This window comes from Pelodiscus sinensis, chromosome 4 (genome assembly GCF_049634645.1).
Source record: "Pelodiscus sinensis isolate JC-2024 chromosome 4, ASM4963464v1, whole genome shotgun sequence".
In the NCBI taxonomy this organism is placed as follows: domain Eukaryota; kingdom Metazoa; phylum Chordata; order Testudines; family Trionychidae; genus Pelodiscus; species Pelodiscus sinensis.
In genome coordinates, this window is record NC_134714.1 from 105,992,470 (window position 1) to 106,013,108 (window position 20,639).

At 47.6% G+C, this 20,639-nt stretch overlaps 1 protein-coding gene across 10 annotated transcripts in view; it reads left to right on the forward strand.

The window, feature by feature from the left end:
* The window catches only part of SBF2 (SET binding factor 2), a 651,649-nt gene that overhangs the window by 586,172 nt on the left and 44,838 nt on the right, over window positions 1-20,639 (forward strand). For 9 of the 10 annotated variants that reach the window (XM_006129315.4, XM_006129312.4, XM_006129314.4 and 6 more), the window contains 2 exons: window positions 11,808-11,909; window positions 14,141-14,326. In XM_006129315.4, coding sequence (XP_006129377.1) covers window positions 11,808-11,909; window positions 14,141-14,326 — 288 coding nt within the window. Of the gene's footprint in view, window positions 1-54; window positions 922-11,807; window positions 11,910-14,140; window positions 14,327-20,639 lie in introns of those variants that run through there. The other variant, XM_025187865.2, reaches the window with a different exon arrangement.

The following is a 20,639-nucleotide window of genomic DNA, read 5'->3' on the forward strand; positions in this document are numbered from 1 at the left end:
GAACTCCCGAGGGTTCTAGCAACCCTGTGATTCCATGTTTTTATGATTCTACAGGTGATGAAGGCCATCAATGTCATCCTGCTGTGCAGAATCATCACCCTGGGCAATGTGGAGCTTATAATCACTAGCTTTGCCAGCATGGGCTTCCCCAACTATGAGGGCCATTGATGGCACCAACATCCCCATCCTGGACCCTGACCACTAGGCCTCAGACTTCATCAATATGAAGGGGTACTTTTCCGTGGTCCTGTAGGCCCTTGTGGATCACCAGGGCCAGTTCACAGTTACGTCAGTTGGTCACGGAAGGCACACAAAATCCATGTATTCAGGAACTCCAGCCTCTTCCAGAGAATGCACTTTTTTCCCCAATCAGGGTTCGGGAGGTGGACATGCCCATCTGCATTGTGGATGACACAGCCTATGCCTTGCTCCCCTGGCTAATGAAGCCCTACATGGGACACCTGGACCCCATGAAAGAACACTTCAGTAACAGACTCCAAAGGTGCCGCATCATTGTGGAGGGTGCCTTCAGCTGCCTCAAGGGGAGGTTTCGGATCCTCCTCACCTGCCTAGACATTGGTGACTGGAATATCCCCTAGGTGGTAGTGCCTTGCTGTGTGCTCCACAACTTCTTTGAAAATAAGGGGGGGGACTTTCCTGCCACAGTGGGGGGCAGAGGCTTAACAGCTCACCAGCGCTTTTGAGCAGCTGTGCACGGGGGCTGTGCTCATCCAGGAGGCCCTGAGGGAGAGTTTTAGCTAAGGCCAGCTGTGAGACTCTCCCATGGGCTTCCCCACAAGGGGCTTCTGCATTGCCCCGTATGCCTTTCCTCTCTCTGCCCTCCCTTCCCGCCTTCCACCTCCCCTGCAGATAAAATAAACCAGACGTTTTATTTGAAACAATAAACTCAGTAATTTTTATTTGGGGAATATATAATGGGAGAGACTGGTGAAAGAACCTGAGAGGGAGGAAGAGGGGCAGAAAGGGGGGGATGAAGCACTCAGGGAGGGAGATGGGTCTGGGAGTGGCATCTGCCTTGGGTGTGTTGGGATTGCTTGGCTGCCTGAAAGGTCCCACTGCCTCATATGCACAGCCCTCGGGGGTCCGGGGGCGGGGCAAATGCAGGTGCTAGATGGACTTTGGGGGGAACAGGTGGTGGGTGCCTGCTGGACCACTCAATGACAGTGACCAGGCATTCCACAGTGGTGGTGAAAAGCCATGCACATGGTCTTGCGCTGCCAGGACAGCTGGTCCCAGATGGCGTGCCACAGCTTCCAGTCAGCACGACACTACTCCAGATTGCCAGCCTGCCCCTTCTGTTCCTGCTCAAAACTGTGTTGGAGAATATGCAGGCACTTGAGGTGTTCCTGCACTAGGTCAACATGGGATTGCCCTCACCTGCGGGTTTCTGGAGTCAGGAGGATGGTGCGGGAGGTGGTGGATGCGCCATGCTAACAGCTGTGAAAACAAGTTACAAGGGCAGTCTTGCTAGGAGACAGCGTGCATGAAGCCTAACCCTAATCTCTGAGCCGACACCGAAGGTCTCGGTTCAGACGATGGCAGTATGCTTTGAGCAAGGCCATCTGTTGCCTATACAGTGGGCACTTTCCTGCAGGGGCCCGGAAATCTAAGGGAGTCTTGCTACCCCCATGTTCCAGGGACAAGCAAGCAAGGGTGCCTGGGGGTGGGAGGGAGGAGTGGGGTGGCTTGCCTTCCCTCTGTGCCACACACACTCCAGGTCCAGCAGTGGTGGCATCCTGCAGAGAGAGAACTTCTATTCCTGGCTGCTGGAGGAGAGGAAGGAGGGTGTTCAGGGAGGTGTGTGTGAGCAGAAGAGGCCACTTGCTGGGGAGGCTGGAACTGGGGTCCTCTCCCCTTCCTCCCCCCAGCAGGTTCCCATGCAAGGGATCACTGTCCTCTGCCTCGCTGCGCTTGACTGGAAGCAGAAGCTGCCTGAGTGTGGGCATGACCCTGTGCTTTGTGGGGCACTGTTGTGTGTTTCCATGTCCCCAGCCTCCTTAGTGGTGGCTTGTCATGGGAAGGTGTCCCACCATGGAGGCTGGAGCAAGGCCAACTTGTCCAGGATCCTTGTAAGAAGGAGCAACAGTTCCTGCATGACCTCCTCATATGGCTGAGTACTCCTGACTGGCACTTCATGTGCTCCTACGTGCAGAGCTACTGTGCGAGCCCCAGGCCAAGTGAGGAGTCTTTCACAGCCCGTTGCCTCCCCTGCATGTAGGGTACGTCTAGACTACCGCGTTTTGTCGACGGAAGTTTTGTCGACAGATACTGTCGACAAAAGTTCCGTCGACAAATAGCGTCCAGACACATTGAGTTCTGTCGACAAAGCAAGCTGCTTTGTCGACAGAACTCCGTAGTCTGGACGCAATGTTACAGGCAATAACACCTTCTGTCGACAGAGTTCTGTCGACAGAAGGTGTTATGCCTCGTAAAATGAGGTATACCAGCGTCGACAAAACTGCTGAGTTCTGTCGACGTTATGTCGACAGAACTCAGCGGTAGTGTAGACGCCGGTATAGTTTTGTCGACAAAAGTCCACTTTTGTCGACAAAACTAGGTAGTCTGGACACACCCATAGATAGGGAAAGTTATGGAAATCACTTGAAATGCCTTCTCTGGCCTTGTCCGAGCCCTGGGAGACATCCTGGGATGGGGGTGCTGACTCCAGGGTGATAACTACCTCCTGGCTGGCGGGCATGGTTTCATTTCTGGCCTCGTCATCCTCCTTGTCCTCATCATCCTGGTCCACAGCCCTGCCCTCCTTGAAGCTGACAATGGCCATGACTAGGCTAGAGTCCATGACAAAGGTGGGGAGGTGACCGACCCTCCTCCCAGGATGCCATTCAGCTGCTCATAATTGCAGTATGTCTGGGGTGCCACTCCAGAGCAGGAATTCTGTTCCCTGGCCTTGGTGCAGGCTTGCCACAGTTCCTTGATTTTCATGCGTACCTGGTCTAGTGTGCGGGTGTGTCCCTTCTGGGTCAGGCTTGCAGCCATCCAGCTGTAGACATCTGTGTTCCTGCACCTGGTGTGGAGATCCTAGAGGTTTTACTCCTCGCCCCCAAACCTATGAGATTCAGGATCTCTGCACCAGTCCAGGATGGTGCGCTCTTTGCCTTGGCCAGGGATTTCAGAGATGGCTGCCGGCGTGCTTATAGCCATGTGAGGCCCAGAGGGAGTGCTGGGTTCACTCATGGCAGCAGGATGCTGCAGGGTGGCATGGTGCTAGCAGGGCTCGTGTCATGCCACAAGCCTTTTTCCTTCTGTCTGCAGCTTTAAACCCTGCAGGATATGGGAAGCTATAGAGTTTTGAGGGGTGTGGACAAAGTGGCCACCAGGGCAGCTGTGAGAAGCCCTGGAGGCCAATTATTTCAAAATAATTACAGCTGAGCGACCATATTCACCCTATTTCGAAATAAGCATTATTCCTTATAGAATAAGGGTGTGTCTAGACTACATGCCTCCTTCGACGGAGGCATGTAGATTAGCCAGATCGGAAGAGGGAAATGAAGCCGCGATTAAAATAATCGCGGTTTCATTTAAATTTAAATGGCTGCCCCGATCTGCCGATCAGCTGTTTGTCGGCAGATCGGGGCAGTCTGGACGCGATGCGCCGACAAAGAAGCCTTTCTTCATCGGCACAGGTAAACCTGGTTTCACGAGGCTTACCTGTGCCGATGAAGAAAGGCTTCTTTGTCGGCGCATCGCGTCCAGACTGCCCCGATCTGCTGACAAACAGCTGATCGGCAGATCGGGGCAGCCATTTAAATTTAAATGAAGCCGCGATTATTTTAATCGCGGCTTCATTTCCCTCTTCCGATCTGGCTAATCTACATGCCTCCGTCGAAGGAGGCATGTAGTCTAGACACACCCTAAGGGGTTACTATTTCACTATAGCAAGCCCATTATTTTGAAATAGCTCTGTAGTGTAGACATGCCTTTTGTAAGCTGTTGAGTCAAACATGGGGAAGTTCTCAAATAAATGTATTTCAGTGCAATTGATATTTTCAAAAGTTATTTACTAATCTTTCTCTTTTCTTCCTCCTCTCTCTCACATTCACACAGAGATTAACCAAATAAAAATATGATTAGGGATGTGTTTTGCAGGATTCAAGTGAGTGGGGAATGTAAACAATTTATCTCTTTGTAAATCATAATAAATATGAGCATTTTTGGACAACTGGATGTTTGGTTGAGAAGCTATTGTTTAACAAATACTCATAGGAATATAATAAAACATCCTGTTTGTTATGATAGCCTCTTAAGGAGAACACTTGCAATAAACAGAGTAAATAATAACTCCGGAAATTACACACTAAGGACCAAGTTTTTGCCTGTCCTGTGTTGCAGTGCAGGGGATGTCTTCTCCCTTCTTACTGCCTGGTCTTTATCTTCCATGCACTGGAAGACTGGAGGCTTCATAGATGTGCTGTGTCCATCCCCTTGCTCAGAAGGCTGAGAATGTGGGAATGGGGGTAAGGATGGAGCTTTGCCTTCTCCACCTAGCCATCATGCTCAGTATCATAGGCTAGGTCTACACTACAGAGTTTTTGCACAAAAACTCGTAGAGTGTCCACACTTTAAGTACGTTTTTGCACAAGTAAAATGACAACAGAGGGGTTTTTGCGGTGTAGGTATTTCTCCTTCTACGAGGAATAACTCCTTTTTGCGCAAAAAAAGGTGTGTGGATGGGCAAGAGGGGTTTTTTGCACAAAAACAGGAAAGAGGAAAAAGCATAGGTGCCCTGGTGGCAATTCTGTGGATAGCAATCAGCACTTTCTTTCGAGAGAGCATCCATGCAGTCTGGACGCTTTCTCTTGCACAAAAGCACATTGCTTTTTCAATGCACTTTTGGGGTACGTCTAGACTACATGCCTCCGTCGACGGAGGCATGTAGATTAGCCAGATCGGCAGAGGGAAATGATCGCGGCTTCATTTAAATTTAAATGGCTGCCCCGCTCTGCCGATCAGCTGTTTGTCGGCAGATCGGGGCAGTCTGGACGCGACGCGCCGACAAAGAAGCCTTTCTTGATCGGCACAGGTATGCCTTTGTCTGACAACAGGTTTTTTTTTTAAGAAAATATTAAAAAATATTCCTCATAAAAAAACATTATTGTTTGGTGTACTGTGGTCTCAAAAAGTTTGAGAAACAATGCTCTAGAAGCACAGCAACCATGAGCTTCCCTTTCTTTGAACTAGATCATAATGTCACGCATTGGCCCTAATGAAATTCAAAGACATTTTCATGGTGCTAATCCCAAATCCTGTACAATATGATTATAAATACAAACTGGAAAGACAAGATGAGTTTATATTTAATTTGCCATTTTTTATCATGTCTATGAGATAACGTAGATCTTCATCCTGTAGATTTGTTTTTAGTATACAGGATTTCCCTCTGCTGTAGAAGAAACAAATAAATTGGAGAAAGTCCAGCAGAGGGCAACCAAAACAGGTCTGAAACATTTGACCTACGGGAAGCTGGGGGATTTAGGCTTATTTAGTCTGCAGAAGAGAAGAGTGAGGGGGGATTTAATAGCAGCCCTCAGCTTCATGAAGGGAGGTTCCAAAGAGGATAGAGAAAGGCTGTTCACAGTAGTGACAGATGGCAGAACAAGGAGCAATGGTCTCAAGTTACAGTGCGGGAGGTCTAGGTTGGATATTAGGAAAAACTATTTCATTAGGGGTATGTCTACAGTGCATTCCTTTTTTGAGAGAGGAATGCAAATGCAGCCAAGCAAAATTGCAAATGAAGTGCGGATTTGAATTTCCCATTCTTCATTTGCATAATGGCATCCGGGCACTTTTTTGAAATACAGGCAGTCCCCGGGTTACGTACAAGATAGGGACTGTAGGTTTGTTCTTAAGTTGAATCTGTATGTAAGTCGGAACTGGCATCCAGATTCAGCCGCTGCTGAAACTGACTGCCAGTTCTGACTTACATACAGAATCAACTTAAGAACCCCAAGCGTCCCCAAGTCAGCTGCTGCTGAAACTGATCAGCAGCTGATTCCAGGAAGCCCGGGGCAGAGCAGCTCTGCCTCGGGCTTCCTGTAGTCAGCGCTGGTCAGTTTCAGCAGCGGCTAAATCAGGACGCCTGAGGTAGAGCAGCTGGGGTGCTGCTGGGTTGCTCCAGTAGCGCCTGTGCTGCCCCGCTGCCCGAGCCCCTCCGCGGCTTTGCTCCGCGTCTTCCTGGTCTGCAGACCAGGGAGACGCGGAGAAAGCCCCAGAGTACACGGGTGGCAGGACCGCGAGGTCCCGCAGTCCGTGTACTCCGGGGCAGCCCCGTTCGTAACTGCGGATCCGACATAAGTCGGATCCGTGTAAGTCGGGGACTGCCTGTACTGAGTTCCTACTAATTTTGAATAATTATTCAAATCCTGTAGAGAGGCTTTGGATGACTCCTTCCCAATCCTACCCAAACAAATGCATTTCTAATTAAGAATATAAGAACAAGCCATACTGGGTCACACCAAAGGTCTATCTAACCCAGTGTCCTGTCTTCTGACAGTGGCCAATGCCAGGTGCCGTGTCCCAGAGGGAATGAACAGAACAGGTAACCCTGAGGTAGTCCTTCCTTGTCACCCATTCCCAGCCTCTGACAGAGTTAGGGACACCATTCCTACACACCCTTCCTTAAACCTGTTTTGAGAGGAACTGAGGAAAAGGCAGCGGTAAGTGCTAGGTAATTACTACCTAGCAAGCAAACATCTGCACACATACAACTATTAAGGAAGCGTAGGGGCTCACGGTCAAACTTGCTCTCAATTGCGAGGATTCGTATCCAGGCACTGCTGCAGGACCAAGGACCTCTGCTCCTGGCATTATGCACAGGGGCAGGGAAATTCCCCAGTCAATGGTGCCGCGAGGAGAATGGACAGGGGCAAGGCAGACCTGTGCGGAAGGGTGGAGGGGGAGCGGGCAGACTCAGATGCAGTAAGCGCCGGCGAGAGCTGGAGACGCGGGCAGGGCGGAGAGACAGAGCTGGTGTCCCTGTGCTCAAAGCGCGGGGGAGGAAGCGGGGGGGGGTGTTAAAAACGCTTCTTCGCCAGCAGCAGCAGCTGGTCCCAGCAACCTGGCTCGCGGGGCAGGGGGCTGCTGCCCTTGTCCAGGCTGCCTCGCGCTCTCGGGGCACTGGTCCCCGGGCCTTACACGTGGCAGACGCGCCCCTCGCTCCGGGCGGGACTCTGCGGGGGGCCGGCCATGCTGTTGCTCCCGGCGCGCCTCGCATGAGAGGGAGCAGGCAGGCAACTGCTGCCGGCCGGTGGGCTGCCCGCGGCGCGGACCCAGGAGCGGAGGCGGCCGCAGCGGCTCCGCTTGTTGCAGTGCTCTGGGCGGGGCTGCCCCCGGGAAAAGGGCTGGAAGCCCGGCTCTGAGGTCGCTGCTTCAGCTCCCCCTCCCCCAACCCACCCCCGGGAGAGGCGCCCCCACCTGGCGGAGCTGGGAGGAGCCCACAGCCGGGCTGCTGGGTCCTGGTGACAGCCCCGCTGCTGCAGCTTTTCTTGTCGGGGAGTACACGGGCGGCGGGACCGCGCGGTCCCGCAGTCCGTGTTCGTAACTGCGGATCCGACGTAAGTCGGATCCGCGTAAGTCGGGGACTGCCTGTATCCTATTTTGAAAAAAACAGGGTCTAAATGGGGTTATTTCAGAAAAAAAATCCTTCTTTTGAAATAACCCTTACTCCTCAAAAAATAAAGTTTGAGGGTTATTTCAAAAGAAGGGTTTTTATTCAAAATAACCCCATCTAGACTGTGGGAAATTCAAATCCGTGCTTCATTTGCAATTTTGCTTGGCTGCATTTGCATTCCTCTCTCAAAAGAGGAATGCAGTGTAGACTTACCCCAGGAGAGTAGTGAAACACTGGAATGGGTTACCTAGGAAGGTGATAGAATCTCCATCCTTGGAAGTTTTTAAGTCTCAGCTTGATAAAACCCTGGCTGGAATGATTTAGTTGGGGTTGGCTTTGCTTTGGGCAGAGGGCTGAATTCCATGACCTCCTGAGGTCTCTTCCAGCCCTAGGATTCTATGGAATTACATAGTTTGTATTTTAATATTGTTTTAAAAGGTTAAATGCTTACTTAAATGGAAGTACATAGATAAAATGAAATGTACTACAGTATTTTATTATGGTAGCATTAAGTGAAAAAGATTCAAATTAAGAAATGTAAAGTAATAGTGTACTTTTTATTTAAATGTTTTCAGCTTGCCACGTGACTTCTTGTATTTGAAAGATAATGTAGGCTTCTAGAGTGCTACCCTACTGCTTGTTATTTGTATCTATTAAAGTTACAGGGAAATGAGTTGGAAATATTTTCTAAATCCTTAAATGAATATGTGAGCGATCAAAGAAGTTGGGGATTCATAATGGGGATTAATGTACTTCTTAGACCTCTTTGAGTGATTCTGTACTTCTATTCCACTTCTATTCTATTCTGTTCCATAACAGGGGTCAGGAAACTCAGGCTCAGGGGCCAGAGGTAGTCCCCAGCTTGCCAGAATCTGACCCCGAGGCTTGGGGCTCCCCCCAGCATTGGGGATCCTGTGCTAGTGCTCCAGCACTGATCCTCACTGTATCCTTGTGGCCCTGGAGCACACAAACTCTATTAGCCTCGGCCCCCTTAGGCTCTGGTATGAGAGGGGGATATGTTGAGTGTCTTTCTCCTTCTCAGTCAGGGAGCCACTTCAGTGAGGGTTTGAGGGTTTTTTTGTTTTGCTTCTCACTTGTGCATGGCCTCCCACTGATTTTCCTGTGGGTCAGTAACCCTGGCCCAAACAAGGTTCCCTACTCCTGCTCTGTAGGTATGTGCACTGTGTCGAGAGGTTTTTCCCAGAAGTACTTAATGGGGCGGCCATGCATGAAACCTTCCTTCCCTTGTTCCCAGAGCTAAGGCTGTAGATGGGCCATCTCCATCAGTTCCTTCTTACTGTCAGTGGTTGGAGCACATTTTTCTGCATTTAGTGCATCCTCTTATTATAGAAAACAAAAAGCCTTTATGTACTTTGTGAGGTTGTTTAATGGCACTCATCCATCCCTTTGAAAATGTCTTTATTTTCAATTTCACTTTGTTTCCCCTTCAAATTAGGGGGCCTCCAGCCCTTCCCAGTTCCCCCTGGTGGCCACTCTGGGCCAAACCAGGAAAACTCCTCTCTTCTCCCCCAGCCCCGGGGCCCTTAAAGGGGTAGACTCTGGCCAGACGGCACTTGCCAGAGCCAGGCCTGCCAGTAATCTCTGCCCTGACCTAGTGACGCCAGGATGAGCCAGGCAGCCAGTGACAGCCAGCTGTCCCTCGCCCAGTCCCCCAGCACCCAGGGGCCAGCCAGGGGCCATAGATGGCGCGCACCCTCCTGGATTAGTGCGGAGGTCATTGACCTCATTGAGGTTTGGGGGCAGGCCACCAACGTCCATGATCTCCGCACTAGGCGGAGGAACATGGCCGTCTACGGCCACATAGCGGCCACCATGGCCCGAAAGGGACACAGGCGCATCCAGGAGCAGGTGCACCTGAAAGTCAAAGAGCTGTGGCAGGCGTACACCAGGGGCAGCGCCGCAGCAGGGGCTGCCACCTGCCCCTACTTCTCTGTCGTCAACCAACTCCTGGGAGGCGGGGCGGTCTATGCCAGCCTGGGAAGCAGCGAGCCAGGACTGGAGGGCCCTGATCCGGGCACACCGGAGGGGGCCACCACCAACTGTTCTGGCACCAGAGTCGGCAGGGTCGTCCAGGGAGGCCATACTGGGTAAGTGACAGCACTGTCCCCTGCCCAGGGGGGAGGCAGGGAGAGAGACCAGGGACCACACGTGTGAGCCATGCCTCCCACGGATCACGCAGCCACCTGTGCACATGCGAGCACGTGCCATGCCACCCTTGGGCAGGTGGCTCCAGCTGCCTGACACCCAGGGGCCATGGCCCAATAAACACATGCATTTGTGAAGAGACCTGACATGCTCCTGACCCCAGGGCAGGACCCAGCAGGACGCTCTCCCTTCACATGCCCCCTCTACACAGAGGCAGGGGACATCTCCCCCCTGCCTGGCCACACTATACACGGCACAGGGGCATGGGTGCAGTCTTGGGGCAGCTCCCAGTCCCGGGGAGAGCCAGACATCCTGACCATGGCCTCTGTGCTAGCACAGCAGCTTTGACGGTGCAGGGCATGGTCGCCCTCATGTTGCGGGGGGGGAGGCTAGGCATCATCCACTGTGTCCCCAGGGAGAACTGACCACTTCTCTTCTTTCTCTACAGCTGCACCAGCTGCTCATGCACCACCCCGCCCAGGACATGTGCCCGCACTCGTGGCCTGCTCTGGACCACCACCACGTGGCAGGAGTACTGAGACCACCACCTGGAGGCCCTGCAAGCCCTGCACCGCACCGTCCAGGCCTGGATGCTGGAGGACCTGAGCTCCGCTGGAAGCAGCTTGCGGAGGACTGAGCGAGGAACTGTCACCTACTGGCCCTGCTGCAGAGCATGGTGCCCTGTGCTTCCCCTACTCCTTTTTCCCCTTGCTTCCCCCTTCCAGCTCCGTCCTCCCAGTTTTCCCCCTCCCCTCTCCCACCTTCTCTCCTGCCCTTTCCCACCTCCTTTCCCCATCTCCCCACAGTTTCATTCCCCCTCCCCAGTTGTGTTCAATAAAGAGAGTATTTTTGAAAATACGTGTATTTTATTTGACATCAGGAAGGGGGGGCTAGGGAAGGGTAAGTGGAAGGAGGAAAGGGAGGAATGGGGCACAAGACCTCGGTGGGGCAGACCGGGGAGACTGTTAGCACTCCTCAGGGTGGAAGCTCTCCCGCAGGGCCCCCTGGATCCTGACAGCCCCTTGATGGTCCTCCTGGATGGCAGCCTGCAGACAGTGCAGCCAGGCTGCCAGCAACGTGTCCACGAGACGCAGCAGAGTCCCTAGGGGCAGGTCTGGTTCCATGTTGCACAGTGCCATAGTGCCCCTAGTGAGGGCAAGCAGAGCACGCCGAGACACAAATGCTTTGCTGTCCCTCAGCGAGGTAGACCAGCAAGCAAAGAAACTTGAGAACTGTATGTCCAAGATGGGGGTTGGGTCCCTTTAAGCACAGACCTCTGCTAGCCTGAGGTAGCAGCCCCACACACTAAGTCCAACCCTGATGCCCTGCTGGTACTGGTTCCGGCGAGCCTTACCTTTGATTCAGGGTCCACTCAATGTGGATGTGCTATTTTGAATTAGAAAAACGCTATTTTGAATTAGATTTTGTGTTAAGCTAATTCGAAATAACGCTGTAGTGTAGACATGCCCAGGAGGAGTAACAGTTAATCCAAACTAAGGACTTAGTTCGGATTAACTTCTGACTGCTGCGTGTAGTCAGTTCGAACTAAGGGGATTTAAAAATGGCGCCCGCCTAGGAACTTGCAAATGAAGCCCGGGATATTTAAATCCTGGGCTTCATTTGCAAGTTCAAATGCCTACATTAGCCACCCTAGTTCGAACTAGGGGGCTAGTGTAGACATACCCACGGGTAGTATAAAGGATGCTTACTCAATAAAATGGTAACATCTTATTAAATAGAAAATTAAGATTATTATATTGCAGTATGTTTCACTATTGTAATAATTATTGTTTTATGTCTGATATTTACTTGATAAGGATTTGTAAACCTGTTAAAATTTCCTAAATAATTCAATATTTATTAATATATATAATATATATTTAATATTCATAGTTTATATTGTGAATGGTATAAAATGATACACTAAATATTTGACAATATTAACAGCTTAATTCTGCACTCTAATATATTTCTTATTTTTTATATTATGTAGCTTCACAGGATAATGCAGTTAGGTGTGGTCATATCAGAGCTCCTTGAAAATGGTTCTTCAGTTATGGTTTGTTTGGAAGATGGTTGGGATATTACTGCACAGGTAAGCTGCTATTACAAATATGTGGATGGTGGGAGCTGGTAAACACCAAACATTAGATTGTGGCCAAGTAGATATAATTTTATTATAACTTTAAACAAACTCCCTCTTGGCAGCAAAGAAAAGGCGAAGGTACCTAGGTCTGTCACGATTCTTCATCCATTTTGATTGTCAAATCTAAAATAAGCACTCAAAATAATATCCAAAACAAGCACTCGTGGTTCTGATAACCCTACACAGTTCAAGGGCCTAACCAAGAGTGGACTAATACATGAATAGCAAATATTCATCATGAGAACTTTGCTTATCTTAGTGGTTGAAACACATTTTGGCACAGAAGGTGAGTTGATGGACATTATGCCCTTATCTCAACCACTGTGTGATTGAGAGACTCTTTCCCATATACACACAGTGCCTACGTCTACACTGGTATGATTTTCCGGAAATGCTTTTAACGGAAAAGGTTTTCCGTTAAAAGTATTTCCGGAAAAGTGCGTCTAGATTGGCAGGACGCTTTTCCGGAAAAGCACTTTTTCCGGAAAAGCGCCCGTGGCCAATCTAGACGCGCTTTTCCGCAAAAAAGCCCCGATCGTCATTTTCGCGATCAGGGCTTTTTTGAGGAAAACACTACTCTGCTGTCTACACTGACCCTTTTCCGGAACAGTTTTCCGGAAAAAGACTTTTGCCCGAACGGGAGCAGCATAGTTTTTCTGGAAAAGCACTGATGATTTTACATTAGATCGTCAGTGCTTTTCCGGAAATTCAAGTGGCCAGTGTAGACAGCTGGCAAGTTTTTCCGGAAAAGCGGCTGATTTTCCAGAATAACTTGCCAGTGTAGACACAGCCATACAGTTCTGACCTTGTAACATCTGCTCCCAGGGCAAATTACCAAAGTATAGATCTTGTGAAACAAACCATACATTATATGAAAAGCAGCAGCTGAGCTCGTTGCATGAGTAGATTGTGCCTGCGTAAATGCATTATAATCCAAATGGTACGTACAGCAAATCAATAATTCCATCACATCATTTGAGAACCTAACTCATAGCGCCATACAAACAAAAGCACAACTGAATAGGGATGTTAATGGTTAACTGGCAAGCTAGTGAGATCTGGAGCAGCCATTGCCCTTGGCGGGCAGGAGGCTGCTCCAACCCCACGGGGCTTGCTGCAGGCAGGGGGACCACTCCAACCCAGTTAATCCATTAACCACTTAAACTTAACATTTAACTGGTTAACTAATTAAACTGGATTTTACATCCCTACAAATGAAATGTAACAATGTCCAAGTAACCAGTTTTAAATTACCAAGGAGGAACGGGGGGGGGGGGGGTATAAGTATAGACAGAGCAGGAAGAGGGACGTTTTGGCTCAGTGCAGCCTTTCAGAGCCCCACTACCTGGTATCTGATAAAGGAAGGGCTACAGCTACATGGCATCAGAAGGAATAATCCCCCACCTTCCAGGTCCTCTTCTACAATCCTTTGCCAGCTGAGATGGCCAGCACCAGTTTTCTAAATGTTTGTCATTCTTGTCTGATAATGTATGTTTTAAATTAAAAATTAATTAAAATTTGGCAAATATTGTAATGACTTCCAAAATCTGTAGTCACTCAGATTTGCGCCCCTCCTCTCCTCAACCCGCCACTCCCACCATATACTCCCTATTCAATAAAACCTCAGTTTAGTTGAAGCTCTGAAATGAAACTTTCTCTTATCCAAATTTGGATTATTTCTGCCATTGTAAATCATTTATCTAGTAGGGATGTAAAAGAGTAATCCAATAGTTGACTACCCAATAAGCCTAGGCTTATCAGGTAGTCGAGTCAACTACGCATTTCCCCCTCCCCTTTACTGCCTGTATATTGGAGGCAGCGGGGTGGGGGAGCAGGAGCAAGTGCAAGCAGCTCTGCCTTTTAAATGTAGTAAGAGACACTTGGCTCTACGTTTAAAAAGCAGAGGCACAGTGCAGGACCCGCTGTGAGCAGAGTCCTGGACCTACTCCCAGTGCGCCATTTCCCGGACCAACTCCCGGTGTGCCGGATCCCCTTATCAACTAATCATGTACTTGATACAAATTGTATTGAGTACTCAATTAGTCATTTACTCAGTACTTAACATCTTTATTATCTAGTAACTCCCCAGGTTTAGAATATTTCAGTTTGTTGAACAAAATTGTAGTTTTAAATATGATGTAACTAATGTTAATGCCAGTGCACTCTGCTTTGTGATTTAGGTGGTGTCTCTTGCACAATTACTCAGTGACCCATTTTACAGGACACTTGAAGGCTTCCGAATGTTAGTGGAAAAAGAATGGCTCTCTTTTGGTCACAAGTTCAATCAGCGGAACAGTGTGACCCTCAATTGTCAGGGCAGTGGATTTGCTCCCGTTTTCTTACAGTTCTTGGACTGTGTGCATCAGGTAAGCATAACAAATCTATGCCTGTTCAGTGTTTAGAAAATGGAAATGTGGGTGCTATCACTGAAGAAATAGGGACTTTCTCTTTCACTCTTGTGAGAGAGTGCCCTTTTTGGGGGGAAAGAGGGAACATAGTGATGTTATTGATAGAATGATAGAACATAGACTATTCTTTCTAAATAGTGGTAGTTGGTATTGTGTATCATGTAAGGTGATTTATATAGAGATTTAAATAGAAGCTCTGTGAGTTAGAGGCAAGCCTCCTATAGTACGTGAAGGACCTCAAATCACAAGAAAGAGTTCATGTTTACTTAACTGATGTAGAAAGTGAATGTACTGTCTATAAAGAAAATGCTAGCTGTCCTACATGCGGCTGCCAGCTCTTCGCTTTGCAGTTAATCTTGAGGAGACAATTCACTCCATTGGTTTTGGAAACAGAAAGTGATATAATAATTACATCATTTTGTCAATAGTTTTCATTAGCTTAGTTAAGTCTAGTTAGTTTAGGGTTTGGTAGGTTCCTTCCCCCTTGTTCTCCCACCATTTGTTATGCCCAAGATTTCATACTTCAAGCCCTGTCTGTCCTATCTCTGGTTCTTTCTGATTAGGGACCCTTGCTAGAACTGCCTGTATTGCCTTGCAGAATCCCACATTCCTTTGAAAAGTGGGATCTCCTTGTACTAGGCAAATATTTAATAGAGATGTCCTTGAGACCTCAGTGTGGTCCTGTCCTATCCCAATCCCCAACTCACTGACATGAACCTTCTGATAGTATCCTGCTGGCACCAGCGCTCTCAAGCTGGAAATCCTCTAGCAGACACAAGGACTCCATTAAACGGAGACATGAGGACGACAAAGATAAACTCCTCATTAAAAGAGGAGCAAACTACTCCCTATGTCCTCTAAGAAAAAGACAGCTTCTGTTTCTGTTTCCTTATCACCAAGTAAGACTGTGTGCCCCAAGGCAGGTTCAAACCAGAGTTCACTGGGGCATGCACTGGCATCCTCTTTTATAGATGGCTTTGAAATGGTGAAGGGCTACTATACGACCTAGATGGGGCTACTAAAAGGTGGGTGGATAACTGGCTTCATTTAACAACTATTTGCTTACGGAAATCAGCCATTTAAAAAGTGTCAGGGCACACTATTACTGAAAAATTGCTTATTTTCTTATTTTTACCATAGAACTATAAAAATGACATATAAATATTGTACTTGCATTTCAGGCTATGTTGAGGAGTCTAAACAAGTCATTGTAGGACATTTTAGTTGGTACTGACTTCACTACTTCTTTTTATGTAGCCTGTTGTAAAACTAGGAAAATATCTAATTGATTTGATGTACCTCTTGAAAGATCTCTATACATATACCGCCAGGGGTATATGTACCTCTTGTTGAGAACAACTGGACTTTATTATCACAGTGGTGCCTTTTCCCACTGGAATTGTGAATCTACATACAAAAACAAAGAGAAGCAAAGTTCTTCTTCAAGTGCTCGTCATGTTTATTCCATGTAGCTGTGCACACTGCATGCACATGTCATTGGAAGTTTTTCCTTTAGCAGTACCCATTGGGCTAGCAGGGGAGCCTCCTGTAGTGGCACTACTATATCAGTTAATAAATACCCCCTCTGGCCCTCGGTTCGCTCTCCCTTGGCGACCCCATTGACTTGTTCCCTGATGTTGGGGCAGTCTCTTCCCCCAGGGAAAGCCTTGCCTGGTCCTGCTGCAGAGAGAGGGCCATCCACAGATCAGCCCTCTGCAGTGGCCTCCTTGGGGGCCTCCCAGTCCCTCTCGCAGGTCTGCAGCCTGGAGGTGGTAGGCATGAAGCACTTGGAAGAGGGGAAAGTGATCAGGAATAGTCAACATGGATTCACAAAGGGCAAGTCGTGCCTGACCAACCTGATTAGCTTCTATGATAAGGTAACTGGCCCTGTGGATATGGGATACCTTGACTTTAGCAAAGCTTTTGATACGGTCTCCCACAATATTCTTTGCCAACACCTTAAGGGAATATGGATTGGATAAATGGACTGTAAGATGGATAGAAAATTGGCTAGACTGTCAGGCCCAACAGGTAGTGATTAACGGCTCGATGTCAGGTTGGCGGTCGGTTTCTAGCAGAGTGCCCCAAGGATCTGTTCTAGGATCAGTTTTGTTCAACATCTTTATTAATGACCTGGATGAGGGGATGGATTGCACTCTGAGCAAGTTTGCAGATGACACTAACCTAGGGAGAGAGGTAGATACGCTGTAGGGCAGGGATAGGGTCCAGAGCGACCTGGACAGATTAAAAGATTGGGTCAAAAGAAATCTGATGAGGTTCAACAAAGACAAGTGTAGAGTCCTGCACTTGGGACGGAAGAATCCCAAGCATTGTTACAGGCTGGGGACCGACTGGCTAAGTAGCAGTTCTGCAGAAAAGGACCTGGAAATTACAGTGGATGAGGAGCTGGATATGGGTCAACAGTGTGACCTTGTAGCCAAAAAGGCTAATGGCATATTAGGTTGCATTAGGAGGAGCATTGCCAGCAGATCCAGAGAAGTGATTATTCCCCTTTATTTGGCTCTGGTGAGGCCACATCTGGAGTATTGTGTTCAGTTCTAGGCCCCCCCACTCTTGAAAGGATGTGAACGCATTGGAGAGGGTCCAGTGGAGGGCAACCAAAATGATTAGGGGACTGAAGCGCATAACCTATCAGGAAAAACTGAGGGATTTGGGTTTGTTCAGTCTGCAGAAGAGAAGAGTGAGGGGGGATTTGATAGCAGCCTTCAACTTCCCGAAGGGAGGTTCCAAAGAAGATGGAGAAAGGCTGTTCACAGTAGTGATGGATGGAAGAATGAGGAGCAATGGTCTCAAGTTACAGTGGGAGAGGTTTAGGTTGGATATTAGGAGAAACTATTTCCCTAGGAGGGTGGGGAAGCACTGGAATGGGTTACCTAGGGAGGTGGTGGAATCTCCATTCCTAGAGGTTTTTAAGTGTCACGACAAAGCCCTGGCTGGGCTGGTTTATTTGGGATTGGTCCTGCTTTGGGCAGGGAACTGGACTCTATGACCTCCTGAGGCCTCTTCCAGTCCACAGATCCTATGATTCTAAGGTGAGTGAGCTGACACCAGGGAGTCAGCATGTTTTCAGTCAAAGCTTTTCCCCGCTGACTCAGGAGCTAGAGTTACAGCCACTAACATGGCCCGGGGCTGGGGTCCAGAGGAGTGGGAGGGCCTGGAGTTGTCGCATGTTCCCCTGCTGCCAGTGACTTGACAGGTCTGGTTCTGCTGCAAGAACATTGAAGTATCCATTGTACCAGGTCTGTGGACATTATTACTCCAAAAAGGAAATTTTTAGATAAGCATGGAATGATAGGGTGCGTTCATAAACGTCCCCTTGGGATTGTTCCCCAGTGTGCTGCTCATGCCACTGACACCTGCCTTCATACTTTCTGGGGCTCCCTGCCATCCTGTCTTGCTGAGGCAGATCCTCTGGTGTCCCCCAGACAAGGCACAGAGTTGGGGTAATTCCTCCTCCCCCCTCACCTCCCATCCCGCAGAGCAACACAGACATTGACTCATAGACTTTAAGGTCAGAAGGGACCATTATGATCATCTAGTCTGACCCCCTGCACTGATTAGGCCACAGAATCTCACCCACCCCTCTTAGAATAATCCTCTCACTTATGTCTCAGATATTGAAGGCCCCAAGATGCAGAGAATCCTCCAGCTGTGATATGTGCCCCATGCTACAGAGGAAGGCAAAAAACCTCCAGGGTCTCTACCAATCTACCCTGGAGGAAAATTCCTTCCCGACCCCACTGAACCACTTCAGTTCTGGGAGGATGCGGTTTTGGGCACAGCACCCAGGAAACCAATCTCCAAATGGCACCAACCTCCCCCTCCCCCCCAAAAAAATCTGTCTTTCCCTGTGTAAAAGTTTTACACATGGAAAGCTCATCAGGTAAACTCCCTTTAACAATGAAAGAGAGAGATGCACAATGGTTGTTCCCACCAGTGACAATTTTTACACTAGGCCTGATAGAAAGCAAAAGTGTATTTATTAAGTACAAACAATAGCGGTTGCAAGTAAAAACAGAGAGGGGAAAGTAAGTTACTACATTTAAATGAATAGAAAACACATAGCTACTTCTAATCCACTGAGAAATGTCTCACCCTAAAGAGCTGTTCTTATATCAGGTATAATATTCAAGTCAGAAACAACTTCTTTACTTTGACTTTGGCCCCCAGCCCTCTTTCTGTCCTTTGTGCCCTGCTGTTTCCAGGTTAGTAAAAGACAAAGGCCACTGCATGACCTGCCCAGGATGGGTATCTTTTGTTTAACATCTACCCCCCCTTCTGTGAAAAACTACTAGGTTCAAAAATGGATCCCAGTACCAGGTGGTATGGTCACATGTTTTCTTAGGCCCAACCACCTTCTTGACTTAAAGGACAAACAAGACTATTTACAAGTTCTTAAGTTGATCACCAAGTTGTTATGGCTTGGGGGATACCAGCGATGACTCTCATTAGCACATTTAAAATTATAAACAGTCTCATACTTCATATGTACAAGAATGATGCATGCTGTAAACAGTGTGAGGCTGTAAACAGTCTCCCACTTCATGTACAAGAATGATGCATGCACCAAAATAAGAGATACCTATTCAGCAGATTGTAACATTGTAATAGACAGGTTATGTGAGGCATTTTATTCAAAGCACCTCTGAGTTATGTATATTCAGTGCTTTTTTTGTCATGGTACACCCCGGCACGGTGTACCGGCACCTATTTTCCCATCTTAATTGAATTGAATGGGATTCCCCTCTGGCATACTGGCATCTATTTCTTGTTTCCTGGGGTGGCTTGGCTCCTGACGGAAGTGCACCGCGGACACGTGGCTCTTAAAGGGGCCACAGCTGCAATTTGGCCCTGGCACAGCTTTTTTGTTTTCCCCTCAACTTTGAGCCTGGAGTATCGGCACCTTTTTTCTTACAAAAAAAGCACTGTGTATACTTATATTCAAAAGCCAGTTTTCATAAAGCATCTGAAGGGGGCCACCACACATGGATCATTTCCTATTCATTTTTTTTAATGCAGTATTGTTGTAGCAGTGTTGATCCAAGGAGATTAAAGACGGGGGGGGGGGGCATATCTTCAGCTTCTGTTGGTGAGAGAGAAAAACTTTCAAGCTCACACTGAGCTCTTCTTCAGCTATAAAGCTTGTCTCTCTCACCAATAGAGGTTGTTCTAATTAAAGATACTACCTAACCCTCCTTTTCTCTCATCTTTTTGGCCAATTTAAGTGTTTCTATTACACTCCAAACTACATTTCTCTATAAAATCAATTATTTTTTCTAGGATAAGCCATTGAGTTACCAAAATTCATGTTTATATAAAAATAAATTATCTGTTTATTACATTGGCTAGTGAGTATCATTTAGAAAAAAAATGTCTAAGAAATATATAGAAATTTTTAAAATACAGTAGCAGCTTCCCATATATGGTACTGTGTATTTCTTTCTTCCCTATTTTTTGCTTAGGAAGTGATACAGGTTATTAGTATTTTGAACACATATTCTTTACACAGTAGTTTGTGTTTCTTGTCTTTTACATTAGTTTTTAATCTGTGCATTATGTGTTCTACACCTTGTACCCTCTGCTTAGCAAAAGGCTGTAAACTAAGTATATGATATAGTATAAGGGTGAGTAATTATTTTTGATGGGGGATAGTGATAGAAATGTAACCATGTTAGTCTAGGGTAACTGAAACAAAATACAGGAATATGTAGCACTTTAAAGACTAACAAGATGGTTTATTAGGTGATGAGTTTTCGTGGGCCAGACCCACTTCCTCAGATCAAATAGTGGAAGAAAATAGTCACAACCATATATACCAAAGGATACAGTTAAAAAAATGAACAGATATGAAAAGGACAAATCAAATTTCAGAACAGAAGCGAGATGCAAGGGGGGGGAGGTAAATGTTTGTGAGCTAATGATATTAGAGGTGATAATTGGGGAAGCTAACTTTGTAATGGGTAAGATAACTAGAGTCTTTGTTAAGACCCCGGCGTAAAGTGTCAAATTTTAGCATGAATAACAGTTCAGAGGATTCTCTTTCAAGGGCAGTTTTAAAAGGCTTTTGAAGCAGGATGCAGGTAATTAAGTCCTTTCTGTTTGAAATGGCAAGAAACTGTTTTTTCTTTGTGATCCTGTCTAATATCTGTTTTGTGGGCATTGATCCTTTGGCGAAGTGTCTGAGACATTTGTCCAATGTACATAGCAGACGGACACTTTTGGCACATGATAGCATAAATTATATTTCTGG